We start from the raw sequence: 18,640 nt of genomic DNA on the forward strand, positions 1-18,640 counted from the left end.
TTTTTATGTGAAACATAAAGCATGAGTTTTTGAATTAATTTTTTAACTCAAATAGGTATATTGTTAGATGTTCGTATGTAGGTACGCAATATCCGACATATATGTAAAACTTTAGGTAATAAATAAGTAAGTATTACCTAAGTATATAGTTTTTACACCATTATTATTCGTCATGACAATTTATAAAGGATTTTAATCAAACGATGGACTCTTCCTGTTGGATTCTTCTGTTTTACGCTTGCTGTGAGTACAAACTCAGATTTAGCTGCAGATTCCTACTCATTGCATAATTATATTTAAGTAATTTCGCATAAGATTTACAGTGTATTTTTTGCATAACTTGGTTTTTTTCATATTTTTTTTATAGCTGGTTTTTTTTTTTGGTATCTACTTAAGTTAGGTTTGTTAGTTTACTTGCGACCAACACAGAAGCGATCGAGCGATGCGCGTGAGCGTTCAAAATAGCACGGCTAGTGAAATAAAATAATGTTAAATTTATGCTTTAACTCTATTATGCGAAAATACAGTTATCTATACCATTATTATAAAGTGGTAAGCGTTTGTGAGTTTGTATGTTTGAGGCGGGTAATCTCCGAAACTACCAAATCGATTTCAAAAATTCTTTCACCATTAGAAAGGTACATTATCCAAGATTGCTATAGGCTATATTTTATCTCAAATTTCCCACGGGAGCGGGCCCGGGCAACATCTAGTTCATAAATATTATTATAATAAACAAAAGTTTAATGCTATGTAATATAATTATGTCATAAAATAGGAAATTCGTTTTACTGGGCCGGCTAACCTACTTCCTAGTCTTACGGCTGAATCTAGAATGCTTCCAGCATAGATAAAAGAAAAATATATTTTATCTATGGCCTCCACGCATCTGAGAGGTGGGTATGGAGAGTGCCGCTCACAACGCGCCTTTATGACACGAAACGTACTTTTTTCTTAACATTTTTACAAGAGCATAGACCAGAATGTTGGAGTGTGTATGCTAAATGCTGGAACCGAGCGGTACCCCAGAAGTGGAAAACGGACTATAGGACATCAGGTCGGTAGCTAGATCGACTATGTAAAGGAAATTCCTGGATGGCAGAGCTGCGCGGACAACAGCTGTTTTATAAATTAAATTCACAATTTACTATAGTAACTGTTATAATAATTTAATTAATAGATATCCAAACAGTTCACTTGAGATTTTAGTTGTGTTAGAATCGTTGCGTTAGAACAGATTCTGCACAGCTGTTTGGGGGGTTGGGATGGAGTGGTTGGGCTAATGTCCAAAAGTGAAGGAAACCTGCATTCTGGTCGAAGTTTTATAGCGGTTTCCTTTGCAAATTATTCGGTTAAACCAATGCACACTTTGCACTATTTGGTTGCGAATCTCCAATTTGTACAGAAAACAATTGACCTGAAAAGTAATAAAAACGTATCTTTCCAGTTTGTTTTTCAGCTAGTCACCAAGATAACGGCGACCCAGCATTATCACGCAGACTGTATAACAATCCTTACCACCCGGAAGACGACGAAATTACACCCAGCGACACGGAGTCCGATAACCTGAGGAGTGGATTGTTCGAAGATCTGTCAAAGGAATTAGCTCTCGATATGGTTACAGTGTATCTAAACGGAACTGAATCAACGGACTTGCCTGAAACTCAAACTGATTACACGCGAGAGTCATAATATTTTTTCCAGTGTCAATTACGCGAGGATAATTCGGAGAAACTTGTTTTAATAAATAAAATGAACAGCACAACGTAACACTGAGACAACTCGTAAATATCATAGTAAATGTGACAAGCTGGGAATGTTTGCTACCAATATATTTTTTATGTATCACTGCATTGTATAAAACGGAGTCGCTTTCCGTTGTCTGTCTTTAAAACTACGCTACGGATTTTGTTGCGGGTTATTTAAATATGTACTTAGTTGTAACATGCATAATATTTAGTACCGTGCTAAGCCGGGGCGGGTCGCTAGTATCTAATACAATAAATGCGATCTAGCCAAATAGCAGGTTTTATAAAGTCCACAGTTAAGTAGGTATGTATGTTTCTTCCGTCGTCACTTTCTTGTGACTCATACACTATTTTAGTCACTATTAAGTATATGTATTATTATTGTTATCACTTCACTAAACAAAGTCAGTTCTTTTGTTAAGTATACTTTTTAAAGCACCTATGTCACTCTCTATCAATCTCCACACCAAAAATCACTTCATTCTATTTTTATAAATTTTTACAATCGTGACGTGAAATATGAGCTTCGTCGCAAAATACCTCGGTTTTAGCTTTCTAAGCAACCTCATGGTAGAAATTGTAAATACCTATGTTATTGAAAAAAAAATTTTTAATATTCCGCGACTAAACGCCAAACACATTATGTGAAAAACAAAATATTTAATCATTTGATTTAGTGTACCTATGTAGTTATATGTATAATAGTGATTAAATTGTGTAATAGCACCATATCTATAATATCTATCTATATATATATCTATAATACAAATTAGTGTGGATTATTTGCTCGATGTAAGCACAGTTTAAGACCATGAGGGGATATATTTTGTCAAGTCCCAATTTTAAAGAAAGGACGTTTGATTGCGATTAAAAATAAAACAATTCTTTATTTAACGTAAATAATATCCTAATGTTTTTAATTGTCATAATCCTCGTCTTGTTTCAACTTCTTCCCTATATCTTTGCATGCACCGGCATCTGAAAATGAGGTTATTAAGTTTATTTATTAGTTGCGCCCCGGGAATTCGCTGCCGTAGGAATTTCGGGATAAAAAATTAGGTACCCTATATGTTATTCCAGGTTATATTCTACCCGTGTACCAAATTTCATAATATTCCGTCCAGTAGATTTTGCGTGAAAAAGCAACAAACACAAACACGTACATCCTCACAACTTTCACATATAATATTAGTAGGATTAGGATTTTAGGGTCTACGAAACACAAAACACGTAGCACGTGCGTTCACACGTTCTCTTTTTTTACAAGATATGGTAAAAAGACACAGCATATGAACGGTAGTAACGTGTAAAAGTACTTTTGGTTAACGAAATATGTCTCTCTCGATATCAAGATTCTTTTTAGTAAAACATACGTAAAATCAAACTGAAAATGCTTTTTGATCTGAAGCCGAAAGAAAGGGTTCTCTCCGAGTTGATTCGTAATGATTCAACTACTAGTAAAAATGTAAGATTTAATTAACATTAAAAGTCGATAATTTAGTAATTTATTTATCAGATGCCTTATCTTACCTATAATTTCGAGACCATTTTCATCTACCATGATAGAATTTCTGTTTCTACATCGAATGAATGCCAAAACTGGATCTGCGTCATCTCGATCGTAGACCTTCAAAAGTCCAAACACAATTTTGGTCAGTCTAAGGGTACCTACGAATAAAAGATACCTTAGAACCGGAATATCACAGATTCGAATACTGCTCGGTGACTCTCGAATCGTGAGTCCGTTCCATCAGATTTTTACACCAAACATAGTAAATATATAAATATAATTATACATATTTAGCTAGTAGCTAAATATTCAATCAGTAGCATTCAATTTTCGACCTTCTTGACTTCATATTGTTTTCTTTGATATTTACTTATTTTTAGATGGAACGATGTTGATACAGTCCAAAATATAGGTTACTCATTGAAATCAATTAGGTTAAAAATCGCACACATTCATATTTATTAGGAACTAGCAAGACACGGCTGCACATGAATTTTACCTAATCTTAATCTACATTTATTAATCTGCCAGACTTCGCCGAGGTCCAGCCGGTATGATGTAAATCTAGGTTTAGCCGAAGATAAACACGATGCAACCAATGAAGATCGGCCGGTTTGAGGTTTAGCCGGTTAAATCTAGATGTAGCCGCATATCGGAGTTTACCCGTAGCATACTTAAAGTATACCTATATATACATACATAAATCTATTATTTGCTACGTACCTTATTTAGGCATAATATTTTGACAAAACGTTGCTCCCTAATCGAATAATAGTACTTACTTAATATATAAAAGAAGACACTGAATGACTGACTGACATATCAACGCACAGCCCAAACCGCTGGGTCTAGAAACTTCAAATTTAGCACGCAGGTTCCTTATGTGGTTTAGGGCTACACTAAGAAAGAATTTTTCAAAATCCATCCGTCTAAGGGGTTTAAAAGGGGGTTCAATTTTTGTATGGGGAAACCTGATTAGTTAAAGAGTCTAAATGTTTCACTGAAGGGAAAATCACGCGGGCGAAGCCGCGGGCAAAAGCTAACAACAGTAATGAAATAGAGTGTACTGACCCTCCCGTCTGGCTCCAAATGCAGATCTTCTCCGGGTTCGCCCGTCAGTAGAGGCGACGACGACAGGCACGCATTGCGGGTGATCAGCTGCATTTCTGTGCACGTCACAATATATTGTCATTATTTAAGTAAATACTTACTTTTTGTCCGTGACTTGGCCCGCGTGAATTTCCCACGGGAAAATTTACTTTAATGTAAGTACTTCAAACTAAACGTACACGTACCTATACAAAATTTCAAGAAGATTTCTTGAGCAGATAAAGCGTGAAAAGTTAACAAGTAAACAAAATTTCACATTTATAATATATTATTCAGGATAGTCTTACAAAATCGATAGTTGAAATAGGTACCTATAATGCAAAAGCTAGTAAGTATCCAAACAACGGGCTAGGTACATAAAAAAAAACAAATACCTAACATCAAATGTAAATGTATTTAAGGCGCGACTGAGGGCTTATTGGACAAGTGCTTTTACGCGAATTTTTAATTTTAGGTGAATTAACTTTATGACACAAATTACATAGATACCTACTTAGACTTAAATAAATAAATATATTAGGACAAATCACAATTAATAGCTAGCCCCAAATTAAGTTCGAGACTTGTGTTATGGGATACCAACTCAACGATACTATATTTTATATACAAATACATATATAGATAAACATCCAAGACCCGGGCCAATTAGAAAAAGATCATTTTCCATCATGACCCGACCGGGGATCGAACCCGGGACCTCTCGGTTCAGTGGCAAGAAACTAACCACTGCGCCACCGAGGTCGTCTAAAGGTTAAATATAATATATAATAATAGATAGTCGTACGAGGCAAAAGCATCGATAGTAACGATGGTTTGTCTCGTATATTCGATGTAGGCGTATCCAGAATTCATTTCTGGGAGGGGCACACGAGAGTAAAACAATCAACCATAAAAACGCTTATAAATATTATAAGTACTAATATAAATTACTAGCAGTTTACCCGCGGCTTCGCCCGTTTAAATGCCTTCGGGAACAGTTTTTTCTTCGTATCAAAATGGGATTGGGATAGTTGAAATAAAATATCCATAGCGCATTTAAAATACACACAGCGCCATCTAGTGTTCTTATTGCAAAGATTTTTTTAGCATTTAGCGCCACCTAAAATACAGGATTTTCGCAAATCCCGGGATGAAAGGCCTGTCCTTCTTCATACTTAATTTTAATTATATGCGAAATTTCAACAATTTTTTTCTAGTGCTTAACTTTGAAATAAAACTTCGCACTTACTCTCAATATGCTGGGCGCAATTGAACATTCTAAGATGGCACGTGCTCAGGAAGGTCTTGTAGACTCCGTGGTCGCATTGACCACAGACTAACCTGACGCGAGCTGGACACTCCTTTGGGCAGTCACTTTTGAACACATCGTCGTATTCTATACAGAAATGAATAGTGTTAATTAAAAAAATATTTAAAAGTCTTGCACTTGCTTCCGATGAAGGAAAACATCGTGAGGAAACCTGCTCACTGCTGCTCTTAGGTGCTGATCCTAGGTGCATCATCAGGTTAAGCTTATCATTGTAGTGGAAACTGAAGCGACGAAGGAAATTCAACTTTATAGAACATGCTTAATTGATGAATATACTTACTTGCATCATTGATTACAGACAGACAATTCAGACACATCGGTACAGGTTGAACTAAACAAAATCTAACAAGAGTGTATGCTCTAAATAAATAAATATATTAGACAGATTGAGCAAGCCCCAAAGTAAGTTCGAGACTTGTGTTATGGGATACTAACTCAGCGATACTATATTTTATAACAAATACATATATAGATAAACATCCAAGACCCGAGCTAATCAGAAAAATATAAATTTCCATCATGACCCGACCGGGGATCGAACCCAGGACCTCTCGGTTCAAAGGCAAGCACTTTACCACTGCGTCACCGAGGTCGTCGTGCTACGACGGTGGTCGTCCAGTTTAGGGCGCTCTGTCACACTATTTGGACATACTTTTTTTTATATATATAGGTGCGTACCAGGCGATCCCATGAAATCTTCATTTTCGCTGCTGATTTCCTTATTTAACCTCGATTTACCTAAAACCAAATGCATTTACTTTACACATTGTGCAGTAAAGTTTATCTTAATTCTAACTAATGTTATAAATGCCAAAGTAAGTCATTTGTTTGTTACCTGTTCCCGCTTTATCTATTCAACCAATCTTTTTGAAACTTTGCACATGTAGTTTAAAGTACGGAGAAGGTACATGATAAAAAATAAACGTTTCCATGGGAAATTCACGCGGGCGAAGCCGTAGGAAAAAGCTAATAAGTAAATAAAACAAAACAAGTAGTAACGTATTGCTATATCGCTTTTCAAAAAGATTTGTATTGTCTTGCATGTCAATAAAAATCATGAAATATTAAATTAAGCCTACTATTAAGTTTATATAAAGTAAATAATAAATTAACTATTAAGTGTGGGCGAAGGAGTGAGGGGTTTTGTATTTGATTAGTCAGGTAGGCATTTTGTATAAGGTAATAAAGATTTCACTTGACACCGACGTCCATACAAGATGTTGGTAGTAATGCCTCTATTATTTATTTAATGAATATTTATGAACGAGAATATAACAAAAATTCTATAAAATTCGAAAGTTACATTACTCACTTTCACTTCTCCTGACCTTGATTTTTATTTTGCATTCTGTCAGTTACTTGCGATGTGATGTGATGTTCAATCCGAAGTGAGTTTTTTGACGTCTCTCTTACAGAATCGAAACCCAGTTACTTAATTTATTTTGAAAAAAATTGGAGTGTCGTAATACTGGGTGTTTAGTTTAATATTACAATGATTGAAATATTTTATAGCAATGAGAAAAAGTATTGTGCATATAGCTAAGGTATTATTTATCTTGTTTTAAAATATCAAACATATTGACACTTATGTCCATATTGGACGGACAATTCAAACTTTATGATATCTAAGAGAAGCTATTTAGATCACAGAGGTAACTAAGTGAGTTGAACTTACCAGTACGGCTGTCCAAACCTGAACTATCATACGATAATTTGGATGGATCTGAAATTACATAGATAAATAATATAAACATAAATAAATCAATAACTATGGGTACCCAATTTCAACTCAATCGAAAAAGTTTTGGAAGTACTTAAATGGACGTGATTAACAGATAGAAACTAATATTTTTCTCTTGTCTGAGCATGTCCTTGGTTTCTGGGCTGTGGTGTCCTAAAGTCCCCTTGAAACGGGTTTAATCCTGAGTTACGAATACAACATTCACCGTTTTTTGTTTAGGTTTTTCTAAAAGTTGTGTAAAAATGAGAAAATTCAAAACTCGACGATTATTTGAGAAAGTTATGAATCTCAGGTCTGCCTGTTTGTCTGTAAGAACGCGAAAACTTTAAAACTACCAGATAGTGCGATGTTTAAAGCTCCGAGTACACTGGCAACACTTGACGCGCAACATATCACTCTATCTCACGCATTACCACTGACTCGAGTGAAATAGCACATAGTCGATCTCACTCATGCAAATTGTAATGAAAAGGCAAATGTTCCCTAGTGTATCTGTGGAGTATGGCTTCATGGTCCAGACGTTAAATCATATTTGAATTAGTATCTAATAGAATTTGTTTCTTATTGTTCATCTTGTGTTTTGTTTAAAAAATAAATTATGTATTATTTATGCACCTAATCCATGTATATTCCCTTCATCGTAAGTGATGTCTTCCATCGAAAGAGAAAGCTTGCCATGTCCTGAAATCCAATATTTACTTAGTTTTTAATGCTGCAAGCCTACATTTTGTGAAAAGCACTGTTTGTTCTCTCATACAAATTGGGTGATTACATGATCTTTATCGAAATTTCTTATGAGAGTGGAGCCCTTGAACCCGTCTAGTTGGTATAGATAGTATTACTTGTAGATACAGTTACCCCTTCCTTTTCTCTCCTCTTTGCAGCGTAAAAAAAAATTCGGCTATGATTTTATAACCTACTTACCTACAGGACGGTTCCTGCTAACGGTACACAGTAACGTTATTATTAACAATCAGACGTAACGATGTAACAACAACAACACTTCTAGTGAACACTAAAAAAATACCACGGAACACATTATACACTATCTAGTACACTATATATATATCAGTAGCTAGTCATGGAATTAGTAGGAGTACCTACTAAAGTAGGACCAATTTAATAAGTCACATTTGACATCTGTCAGCCAATAGCCAGAATTGTCAACAAATGTCTTTTGTTAGTATTATTAATTTGGAATCCAAAATCTTTGAAATTAATAATAGTAACAAAAGAAGACATTTTTAACAAAATTTGGATAAACCTCTTATCTTTTATATATTTATATAGGTAGTAATTTAATAGTTTTTGTAGTTCTGATTTTGTAACAATAAATATTGTATGCCCTCCGTTACAAGGTTACATTTATGAATTTGGACGAAGTGTCAAATGTGACTTGTTAAATTGATCCTACTTTATGTATGTACCTGAATCTTGATCATATGAATTGTAACGCAAAGGGTTTTCAGTTCGTTTCGGCGGCAGAATTTTCTCAGGACCTTAAAAATAATTAAAAAGTAATAGATTATAGTCAGGCGGAGCTGACTCGATGACGGAGTAAGTACCTACAAATTCCGTGAGTGGAACTAAAAGTTTTTATACTTCAGCATTTTACGTCACAAATGTGACAGCTACGAAGGATTTAGCGCTCATGCATTCAACTCACATGTAGGTAGTTTCATGGAATTAGTAGGTACTTCGACTTATTAATCCATGGGTAGTTTTCATAGACTACCACTTCTAGTCATGGAAATAGAGAAAATATCCGAAGCAAACCCAGCATGAAGGCCAGGAATTTGTCTTTGTTACATTCCACGTATGGCCACGACATTCAGCCTTGAGGAATACGACTATAATGCCAGCTCTACACTGTCGCCAAATAGTTTGCCAAACTTACTGGTTTTCATTGACGTCAAGGACGAATTTACAATGTCGAGTGTACGAAGTGTGGAGTTGGCATAAGAAGAGTTTACCTCTTAAAGCGCTTCTTTTCCTTCTGGTGTGAGATTTGTGTTTGTCTCCTATAAATAAATAAAAGTTTTGTGTCATTACTGCTATATTCATGCAACATAGAATAAAAAAATAATGCAAATTGAGGAAGGTTATTTATTGGCTATCCATTACCGAAATACCGAAAATCTTACAAGAGTGGAGCCGTTGAACATTTCACTCAAGTGATTTTTCACGGTTGTATGCCGTTGTATCGATTTTCACAAAGTTTTAATAAGGGACAGAATTATTCTGGATTTTTTAAAAATCATTTAAAAAATTTTGAATAATTCTGAGGATTCAAAATTGTGAGGATGCCTGTAACAGGTATGATGATGTTTTAATAAGCTATGTACTTATAATGTAGGTACCTACTTCTATGACTTGTGTCTCTATCAAATAAAAATATGCTTACCATGTGTAGAAGTATGGTCACAGTACTTCATTGGAACTGTTACACCTTCCATAGCTATGAAGAAAAGAAATTTGTTAATGTTTATTTATCCATACTAATATTGTAAATGCTGTCTGTTACGCTTTCACAGCTAAACTGCTGGACCGATTTTGATGAAATCTGGTATACGTATAGTTAAAGGCTTCCACTCATAGGGAACGTTTTTTTTTTCAAAAATCAACTTTCCATTGACTATAACGGGGGTAAAAGTTTGTGTTCCGCTTTGGTAGAATTACTCATGCGGTCGAAGCCGCGGGCAAAAGCTAATAAAGAATAATTCATATAAATTAAGTTACAAGTTTTTTTTTTATATCGACTTTGCCATATTAGTCTGTGTTTACTTTTGTGCAAACTTGCCTATGTTCAACTTTTATGAAACTGATTTAAAAGGCTAGCCTAAGAATGCGACTAAAAAAAATGGACAACAATCAACGGCCAACACTAAGCTTGTATCGCGGGTCCCGTGGACATCCAATCCTTCTCTTCTATGTAAGAGCGAAAGAAAAAAATTAATGATGTCAATTTTCTTTGTCTATGACCTAGGTTCTTGTCACTGTTGACATCTGTATAAAAAAATAATATGTACCTTTATGGCACTTCATGTATCTCATTTCGCATTTGTTCAGTAAAATCACGAAAGCAGTCTTGTTGGAGTTTTTATTTTTGATTTTCATACATATCGGATCCTCCACGGCCGGACATGATATTTTTTTGCAATCTGTATCGATCTGTTTTTTGGCATGTTTCACTTCGTTTGTAGGTTTCCTTAAACCGGTTGCTATTTGAAAACCTAAAAATAGTCAAGTTAAATGTGACGTTACAAAAAGGAATAAGTTATAACGAAATTATATGTAAATTAAAAAAAAAAAACAACAAAAATTGTTAATCTGTCATGTGGTAAAAATAACAACTTTTTAAATTTAAGTTTAATTATTTAGTAATTTACCTCAAAATTTAAAGTCGATACTTTAAATTTTATACATACCAAGAACAAACGTAATTATTCCTAATCTCATTGTTCTGTTAACTTAAGTATAACAGAGTTATGTAATCTTATGTAACTCATCAAAATTCTATTAATGTCAATAGTATATTGTCAAATATTAAATAACTATGAAAGTAAAATTGATTAAAAATTAATTGAGCCTGCAATCGGTATATAGTCATGCATGTTGCATGACATAAAATCTACAGCAGTTGATGGCTAGTCAAAAAGACTCAGGAAGATGCGGTAAATTAAAATCAATCATCGGTTGAAGTTAGCAATAAATAATAGTGGAAATAAGTTAATATTAATTAATAAATAATATAACATGAAAAATTGTGTCCTCAATTTTTGATGTATTCGATTCGCGTTCGCCTATAGTGTATAGCAAAATATATGAAGACTAGATGTTGCCCGGGGCTTCGCTCCGTGGGAATTTTGAGATAAAATATAGCCTATAGCAATCTTGGATAATGTACTATTCTAATGGCGAAAGAATTCTTGAATTCGGTTCGGTAGTTTCAGTTTGAAATAAAAAAATGCTTAGTTTTAATAACCAAAAGTTTAATTTGTCGAAAAAGAAAACATAAATAACAAAAAAGCATTTTATTTTATACTTAAGGTGGGTTACACCGTTAACTTTATTGTGCGTAGAAAAACACAAACCATAGTCAACAAATTAATTCCAAATTCAACCTTTTTACCTCGGCATAAGGATCTATGCAGCTTAACTGACACGCAGTCGACTGTACGCCATTTTGTCCAAACGTCATTGGTGCGCCGGTTAAAATCAACATTAAACTTGACGGTGCAACTCACCCTTAAACATACTAACAGAAAAAAGGCGTTTCCCATTGACAAATTAAATATTCGTTAAAAATACATTTAAAAAAATCGATAAACCACTATAAATGTTTAAATCGAATTCACATCAATTTTATTGAAAGAAAATACGACTGACTAAAATTAAAACTATAGTATAACTAGACCTACATACATACCCTATTAGACAATTTTAAGAATGCAAAAACTAATTAATGTTTATCATAAAAATATTATGAAAATAAACAATTTCATCAAATAACATAAAAATTAACAACTTTAAGCCTAAGTTTTAAGCTAATAAACTTTAAAAATTTAAAAAATGTAAGTTAAAAACAAAAGTTTAAAAATATAATTGTATAACTTCAACAAGTATATCAATTTAGTAAGAAAATCACATACACACAATTGAAATTGTATACTTGTACGGTAAATATGTTTTGTTTCATATTTCTACTACTACAGCTAACATAGCAAAATGTTAATACAAAATAATTTAACAATAAATGTAATTTAAAATTGGATTGCAATTTTGTTCTGGTGTTTCTTTTTGTACATAAATTTATAAGTAATAAATATTGCTTAGTAATTTATAATATAGTAGGTTCACCAGTAGACAATTTTAGTACACTAAGTGTGTATTCAACTTCTTATATAGATCACATAGATAAATAGAACAGTCATGTCTGATACCTTTAGGCGACTTGACAAAAATATGACGGCATTGTTAAAAAAGACAGGAAAAGTCTAAGATGAAAAAAAACCATACTAACTATATTATAAATAGAAAAGTCCGTCTTTCTGTCACAGTTAAACCGCTAGATTGATTTTGATGAAATTTGGAATATTAATAGTTAATGAACCGAGGTCAAAAATAGCTACCGCGGGCGAAGCTGCGCGCATCAGGTAGTAATTTAAATGTGACTTATGACAGTTATAATTACATCAAATAGCTCCTAAATGTACTTGTGTGGTCCAGCCCTAAAAGAACATCACTCCATAGCCTCCCGCGGATGTCACACAGATTGAGCCAGCCCCAAAGTAAGTTCGAGACTTGTGTTACGGAATATTTTATAACAAATACATACGTAGAAAAACATCCAAGACCCGGGCCAATCAGAAAAAGATCATTTTCCATCATGACCCGACCGGGGATCGAATGGGGAATGAGTGTATGTACCAATAGAATACGCGCCTAAAATGAAAGCACGCATATGAAAAACTTCAAAGTAGCAGAGCAGCGCCGTTAGTCGCACAAGGTCATTTAGTGAAAATGACATATATCCGAAGAGGCTACAGTTTTCAAATTTTTGCTTTGATATTATTCGAAGGCCCTTATGTAATAGAAACATATGTGAAAGTTTTACTGTGTGTTACTGTGTGACAATGACAATGCTTTCAAAGTTATGATAAAAATAAAATCACACATTTTTGGACTCGTCCAAAAGCTCCATACTGAATGACACGAACAAGTGACGTCACAACGTGCGAAAATGTACGCGAAGAAAGATATGTTTGTTCGACAGCTACATTAAATATTACGTTTATGGTGATGACTTCTTAATAAAAGTTTTTACAAAATATTAGTTTTTTATGATGGATAAATTTTTTATATAATTTCATACTTTTTGAAAATGGACTTTCCAACCAACTTTAACTCTTCGTGTTTAGATTCAGCTGCTGCATTGTTACAGTCTATGAATTATCATAATGTTAATAAATATATGTTGCCCTTTGTTTTATTTTTAATATATCTATTGTAGAACTTTTGTTAACTTTTGTAACATTAATAAAAATATATATCTATTTTATCTAGATTATACATATTTTTTACTATTTTCTGACCTTGTCAACTACACGACACGATGTTCCGCGATTGCACATCACTATTTGACAGGTACATCTATACATACGATCTATTGAACAGCAGCTTTCGCTCCGCACGAAGGCGGAACAGCAATACTAGCGCTCTATTACATATTTGTTCCCTATGGTTGTGTCTCTTGTTTGCCCCGTACGTACAACATCCACGCGAGAATTTAGTTGTAAAATTTTAGGGAGGAACCACACACTACACAATTATTTTTGATGATAATGTATGTACTGTACGCTAACTAAATATCCAGCTAGAAACAATTACAATATTGATTATTAACTCTACCGAGTATGTATTCTTAAATGATTTTTTAAATTACTATTTTGATTAAATCTGCGTTGACAAATATTGCACTCGTAAGGTTTCTCGCCGGTATGTAATCTTAAATGTCTTTTTAAAAGCCAATTTTGATTAAATTTGCGTTGACAAATATTGCATTCGTAAGGTTTCTCGCCGGTATGTAATTTTAAATGTGTTTTCAAAGACCAATTTTGATTAAATTTGCGTTGACAAATATTGCACTCGTAAGGTTTCTCGCCGGTATGTAATCTTAAATGTGTTTTCAAATTCTGATTATACTTAAATCTCCATTGACAAATATTGCATTCGTGTACTCTGTCTTTATTATGCAGTTGCATATGTCTTTGTAATGAATTATTAGTGGCACCTTTATAATCACATGACTTACATTCAAAATAAGCGTTTTTACTTTTTTCATTATGAGTTTTTATGTGCGTTATGAACAAAGACTTGTAATGTAACGTCGTACCACAATCGTCGCAAGTAAACTGTTTGATGGTTTTAGATTTTTCTTCAATAACATTATTTGAAACTTTTTCTATTCCTGTTTTCTGTATCACATTACGATTTTCGTCTGTAACGGGTAGCGGTTCGTATGAGCGAGTCAGTTTTTCCGTTTTTGCTTTTGGTTTTTTCACTGGGCTTGCACCTGAAATGCAATACAATACAATTATTTTTTGCAAATTGTAGATTCTGAAAATATCATCGTATTAAATTCATCGATGAATTAACTATAAAAAAATTAATCACCAAAAGCTTTTAGGTCATAATTTTCAATTATGTAAAGCCACAGTGACCAGTTTGATAAATCATAGCTTATATTTTGGTCGTCGGGCCTATACTACTCAAAATACTTTTGAATTTGAAGTGATAATGCTATTGTAATTCTACTATATAAATGCTTATGTTAGTGAGGATGTATGTTGTTACTCTTTCACGAAAAATTTACTGGACGCGTTTTTTTGAAATTTGGTACACGATAGGAATATAATCTGAAATAACCCGTAGAGTGCTTTTTATGTCGAAATTCCCACGACACCGAAGCCTCAGGGCGCAGCTAGTATTTCCATATTTTATTAAAATCCGTTTGCTAGTCCGGTGCATCGTCAGTCATGAAAAAGTAGCAGACAGAATTCACAACTAGCGATCCACCTCGGCTTCACATGTGTACAATATGTGTGTCACATGTGTACATGTGATCAAAATCCGTTCCGTAGTTTTACAAGCATATATAGGGACAGGCAGACAGCGGCAAGCGACTTTGTTTTATATATTAAGTAGTTATGTGATAATTTTTATTGTACACTATTCATAATTGAAAAATACATACCATATTGTGCATATCGAGGAGGCGAATTGTAGTAGTGGAGTTCGATTCCCAGCGCGTTAGCGAACTCGCTCCCGTAGAACACGAGCAATTCCGTGAATCGAGGGATTATTTTTATAGTTCTATAAAAAATTTAATCTGCATTAATTTGACATTTAAAAATACTTAATTATGCGCAGTGTTGTTAGTGGTTATTCGTACCTGTAGTAGATCTGGCCCCGGTACTGGTATGCGACCAGGTTCTGCTCGCTCCAGTTCCTAGCACAATTGACATAACGCATCCAATTTGATGTCTCGCCGTCCGCCGCGTCCACCACCGTGCGGTGTTTCAGATCCGCTGATTTTATCTTGCGAACGAAACAGCATTTTATATATTAATGAGATGAAAGAATTCAGGACTCAGGAATTGACCCTGATGAACTGGTACGGCTCTTCAAGATTTGATAAATCGGCAACAGGCCAACTCTGTTGACTGATTGACTGAACCGATTTTTATTTTGAATGGATTTAAAAGTACCGATTTCTACGTTCGATTATTCATAAATTGGTCCTAGCTTCCTTCGTTACGGTCATATTCCTCATGGCTGAAGGTCATGGTCATTAAGTACCATGAAACATATAAGCGACTTTCTTGACAATATTAATGGAGTGGTTCGCCATTGCCTTATCCATTTCACACAATAGAATACATCATTATGTTTCCTTCACCGGAAACGTGGCTTCGATTTTTCTTAACTAAATAATAAATACAACAAGAAAATTACACGAAACTTACCTTGTTCCAAGACGATGTCGCTTCTAGCGGCTTGCTTGGAGTTTACATCTTTGTCGCATTCCATTGCCTTGCCGTCCACGCTCGTCCTCCCGCTCGTCGATAATAAATAGTGAGGGTAGTGTGGTGCGATGTTAAGTGACTGTGATTTGTGTGTTATGGATTCTTTATGATTTCTTTGTTACTTTTTTTTTTTTTTTATCTCGCATGTAATTATGAACTAAGGATTTGCCGTATGCGCGTCTTGTATAAAAGTGTACATATAGGACACTTAGTTGTAGTTCTCATACCAAGTGAATTTTGTAATACTTTATGAGAAATAAATATCTTTAAACCCAACTGGGGAAAATTGAATCCTACTCGAGCCACGTGAGTCTGTGCTACACTATATAAGCCAGATTGGTATCTGGCTTATATAGTTTTCACAGACCACCACACCACAAAAGTCCTCATCCTTCCGCTGAAATCAATGGTGGAACATGAAACATTTGTAAGTTTTCCCGCTTACCTGCCAGCAGTACATGGATTTTGCTGCGGCCATATGTTTACCCTGGTACGGGCCGAAGCGTACGCCTCGTGGAAGAGTCAGTGTACTGAACACTCCTAGACCAGCTCCTACGATTTGAGAAATATGTTGCTGCAGATAATTGCTTACCTACTTGTAAAATAGTACGAAAACTCTCGCCACAGAATTTTGTAATCTTTTTTGTCAGGTTCATATTAGATTTAGTTGGCTATATATTGTACAGGGCGAAGTGCGGATTTGCAATTCATTTCTCACTATCGATTCGATTCGAAGTGAGACTCAGCGAACCAATCACATTGCGGTGTGGTTGTCGTCGCGTCACAATGGCACACTGTGATTGGTTCGCTGTGTCTCATTGCGAACCGATCGTGAGATGTAAATATCAAAGTCGCACTGCGCACAGCAAATAAATAAATATAAATATATTAGGACAAATCACACAGAATGAGCTAGCCCCAAAGTAAGTTTGAGACTTGTGTAGTGTTAGTATCCCATAGGATACTCACCGATACTATATTTTATAACAAATACATGACCCGACCGGGGATCGAACCAGGGAACTCTCGGTTCAGAGGCAAGCATTTTACCACTGCGCCACCGAGATCGTCAAAGAAGCAAAAATAAAAAAAATAGTTACGAGCTTACTTATTAGGACTAAAAGAAAAAAAAATCTACCAAATCCGTCGTTTCTTTTTTGATATTCTTATATATTACCTGGTATGACAGAAGGTGCGATGTGAAGAAACACCCGCGGTACAGTGAGGGCGGCGCGGGGCACCCACGGTGGGACGCCCGCCCTCGACGGGACCTACAGGGGGAGGAACGGGGCTTTGACAGGGAGCACATACCATTTATGGTTAAATGGTCTGTGACAGGGAGGTTTGGGAAATAATAGGTAGTTAGTTACGAAAAACGTAAAAAATAAATAGAAATAATAGACAAGGAAAAAGTAATCTCAGTTGCCTTTAGATGACTCGAATAGTGCCGAATCAGTGTTAGCAATAACATTCTCGGTAAGAGAAATTTGGTAATTTAGTACACGGGTAGAATATAACCTGGAATACATAGGTAGGGTAGGTACTTTTTATCCCGAAATTCCCACGACTGCGAAGCCGCGGGGCGCAGCAAGTTCTAAATAACTTTGTACTTGTGTGTATGTACAATACACACTGTATATTTATATACTGGCAAGAACGAAAATGGTTAATGTTTTGAACATAGATATGTTCAACACATTAATCATTTTTGTTCTTGCCAGTATCATAGAATTCATCAGTAAATAAATCAGAAATAATTTGATTCATTTTAAAACTGGTAGCACGGTGCCACTCCAGCACCCCGGGTCTTGTAGCGTGCGGAGTTTGGAATACAAAAAGGAAAAGAGTCATGTGCGATTCCAAGTTATAACTATCCATGTACCAATATCGAAATCCGTCCATTAAATTTTAGGTGATTGAGTACATAACAAATCATACATAACGAGTTAATTTTAAATATTACTGGGATTAAATAATATGAAAATTATATCTACTAACCTTGTCATCGGGCACTACGAGTAGAGGCCCGTGAATGGCGCAGTATTCATACACGAAGTCCGTGCACTCATCGCAATCTGAACAAAAAATATTCAGGTTAAATTTGCCTTTTATATACATATTAGTTTTAATTTAATTTTGATAAGGTTTCTAAGTATCTCTTATTTAGTTCTTCTAATAACCTGTTTGTAAATGAAATAGGTACCTAATTTGTGTTTGTTTTACTGACTGAAAGAAATATACATCAATAAATAGACCATTGAAAAACAAAGCATTTAGTGTGGTGTTATATTTTAGTGTGTCTCGTTAATGCATTGGTAAAACCTTAAGAAAAATGTTGGATAATAATTACAACTTACACACGTATTCGTCGAGATTAGGCTCTTCGATTTCATAGTAGCTGATTCGTGGCTTGCGACGCAAGTTGAATCTACTCATGACCAGAACTGTGGATTTAGAATCTGACAAACTGTTATGATCAGACTAAAGTTAACAAATTATAGTTACCTACGAAAGTAATACCTAGATACCTAGCAAATAAAATAATTAATTACACTGAAGTATGTAGGTACCTACAGATTTCCCGCTTCCTTCTTTTAGTTTCCCGCCACCCATGGGCCACCCAATCATCGAAAG

General features: G+C 34.8%; 2 protein-coding genes and 1 long non-coding RNA gene across 4 annotated transcripts; 1 reads left to right on the forward strand and 2 right to left on the reverse strand.

Annotated features, from left to right (window-relative positions):
• The first annotated feature begins 23 nt into the window (after window positions 1-23).
• LOC128682041 (uncharacterized) lies at window positions 24-4,299 on the forward strand. The gene is made up of 3 exons (XR_008406080.2): window positions 24-243; window positions 1,448-3,648; window positions 3,878-4,299. It is a non-coding gene; the product is annotated as an uncharacterized LOC128682041 (long non-coding RNA).
• Window positions 2,616-10,963, reverse strand: LOC128682040 (uncharacterized). Of its 2 annotated transcripts, XM_053766511.1 has the most exons (12): window positions 10,847-10,963; window positions 10,448-10,651; window positions 9,823-9,876; window positions 9,392-9,439; window positions 8,846-8,917; window positions 8,034-8,099; window positions 7,353-7,400; window positions 6,356-6,415; window positions 5,597-5,743; window positions 4,330-4,424; window positions 3,279-3,375; window positions 2,616-2,726 (listed from the first exon to the last, which is right to left on the reverse strand). In XM_053766511.1, the coding sequence occupies exons 1-12, from the start codon at window positions 10,875-10,877 to the stop codon at window positions 2,665-2,667; spliced, it is 984 nt and encodes a 327-aa protein (XP_053622486.1). In that variant the 5' UTR covers window positions 10,878-10,963; the 3' UTR covers window positions 2,616-2,664. The 2 variants fall into 2 exon arrangements, with proteins under 2 accessions (XP_053622486.1, XP_053622487.1); XM_053766512.1 differs by lacking the exon at window positions 8,034-8,099.
• Window positions 10,964-11,068: 105 nt separating this feature from the next.
• On the reverse strand, window positions 11,069-18,627 carry LOC128682037 (histone-lysine N-methyltransferase PRDM9-like). Its single transcript, XM_053766507.1, has 7 exons — window positions 18,364-18,627; window positions 18,005-18,081; window positions 17,184-17,277; window positions 16,452-16,558; window positions 15,373-15,518; window positions 15,175-15,293; window positions 11,069-14,493 (listed from the first exon to the last, which is right to left on the reverse strand). Exons 1-7 carry the CDS (start codon window positions 18,440-18,442, stop codon window positions 13,826-13,828), a joined length of 1,290 nt encoding a protein of 429 aa, XP_053622482.1. The 5' UTR covers window positions 18,443-18,627; the 3' UTR covers window positions 11,069-13,825.
• Between the last annotated feature and the right edge of the window lie 13 nt (window positions 18,628-18,640).

This window comes from Plodia interpunctella, chromosome 29, assembly GCF_027563975.2.
Source record: "Plodia interpunctella isolate USDA-ARS_2022_Savannah chromosome 29, ilPloInte3.2, whole genome shotgun sequence".
Classification (NCBI taxonomy): domain Eukaryota; kingdom Metazoa; phylum Arthropoda; class Insecta; order Lepidoptera; family Pyralidae; genus Plodia; species Plodia interpunctella.

Coding starts and splice junctions, on each gene's coding strand:
- LOC128682040 (XM_053766511.1), bottom strand. CDS start 10,877: ATGAGATTAGGAATAATTACGTTTGTTCTTG. Junction 6,416..7,352: donor AGGTTTGGACAGCCGTACTG/GTAAGTTCAACT, acceptor ATTTGGTTTTAG/GTAAATCGAGGTTAAATAAG. Junction 3,376..4,329: donor ATTTGGAGCCAGACGGGAGG/GTCAGTACACTC, acceptor GGACTTTTGAAG/GTCTACGATCGAGATGACGC.
- LOC128682037 (XM_053766507.1), bottom strand. CDS start 18,442: ATGAGTAGATTCAACTTGCGTCGCAAGCCACGAATCAGCTACTATGAA. Junction 18,082..18,363: donor TAATCTCGACGAATACGTGT/GTAAGTTGTAAT, acceptor TTTTTTGTTCAG/ATTGCGATGAGTGCACGGAC. Junction 15,519..16,451: donor AATCCATGTACTGCTGGCAG/GTAAGCGGGAAA, acceptor TTCGTTCGCAAG/ATAAAATCAGCGGATCTGAA.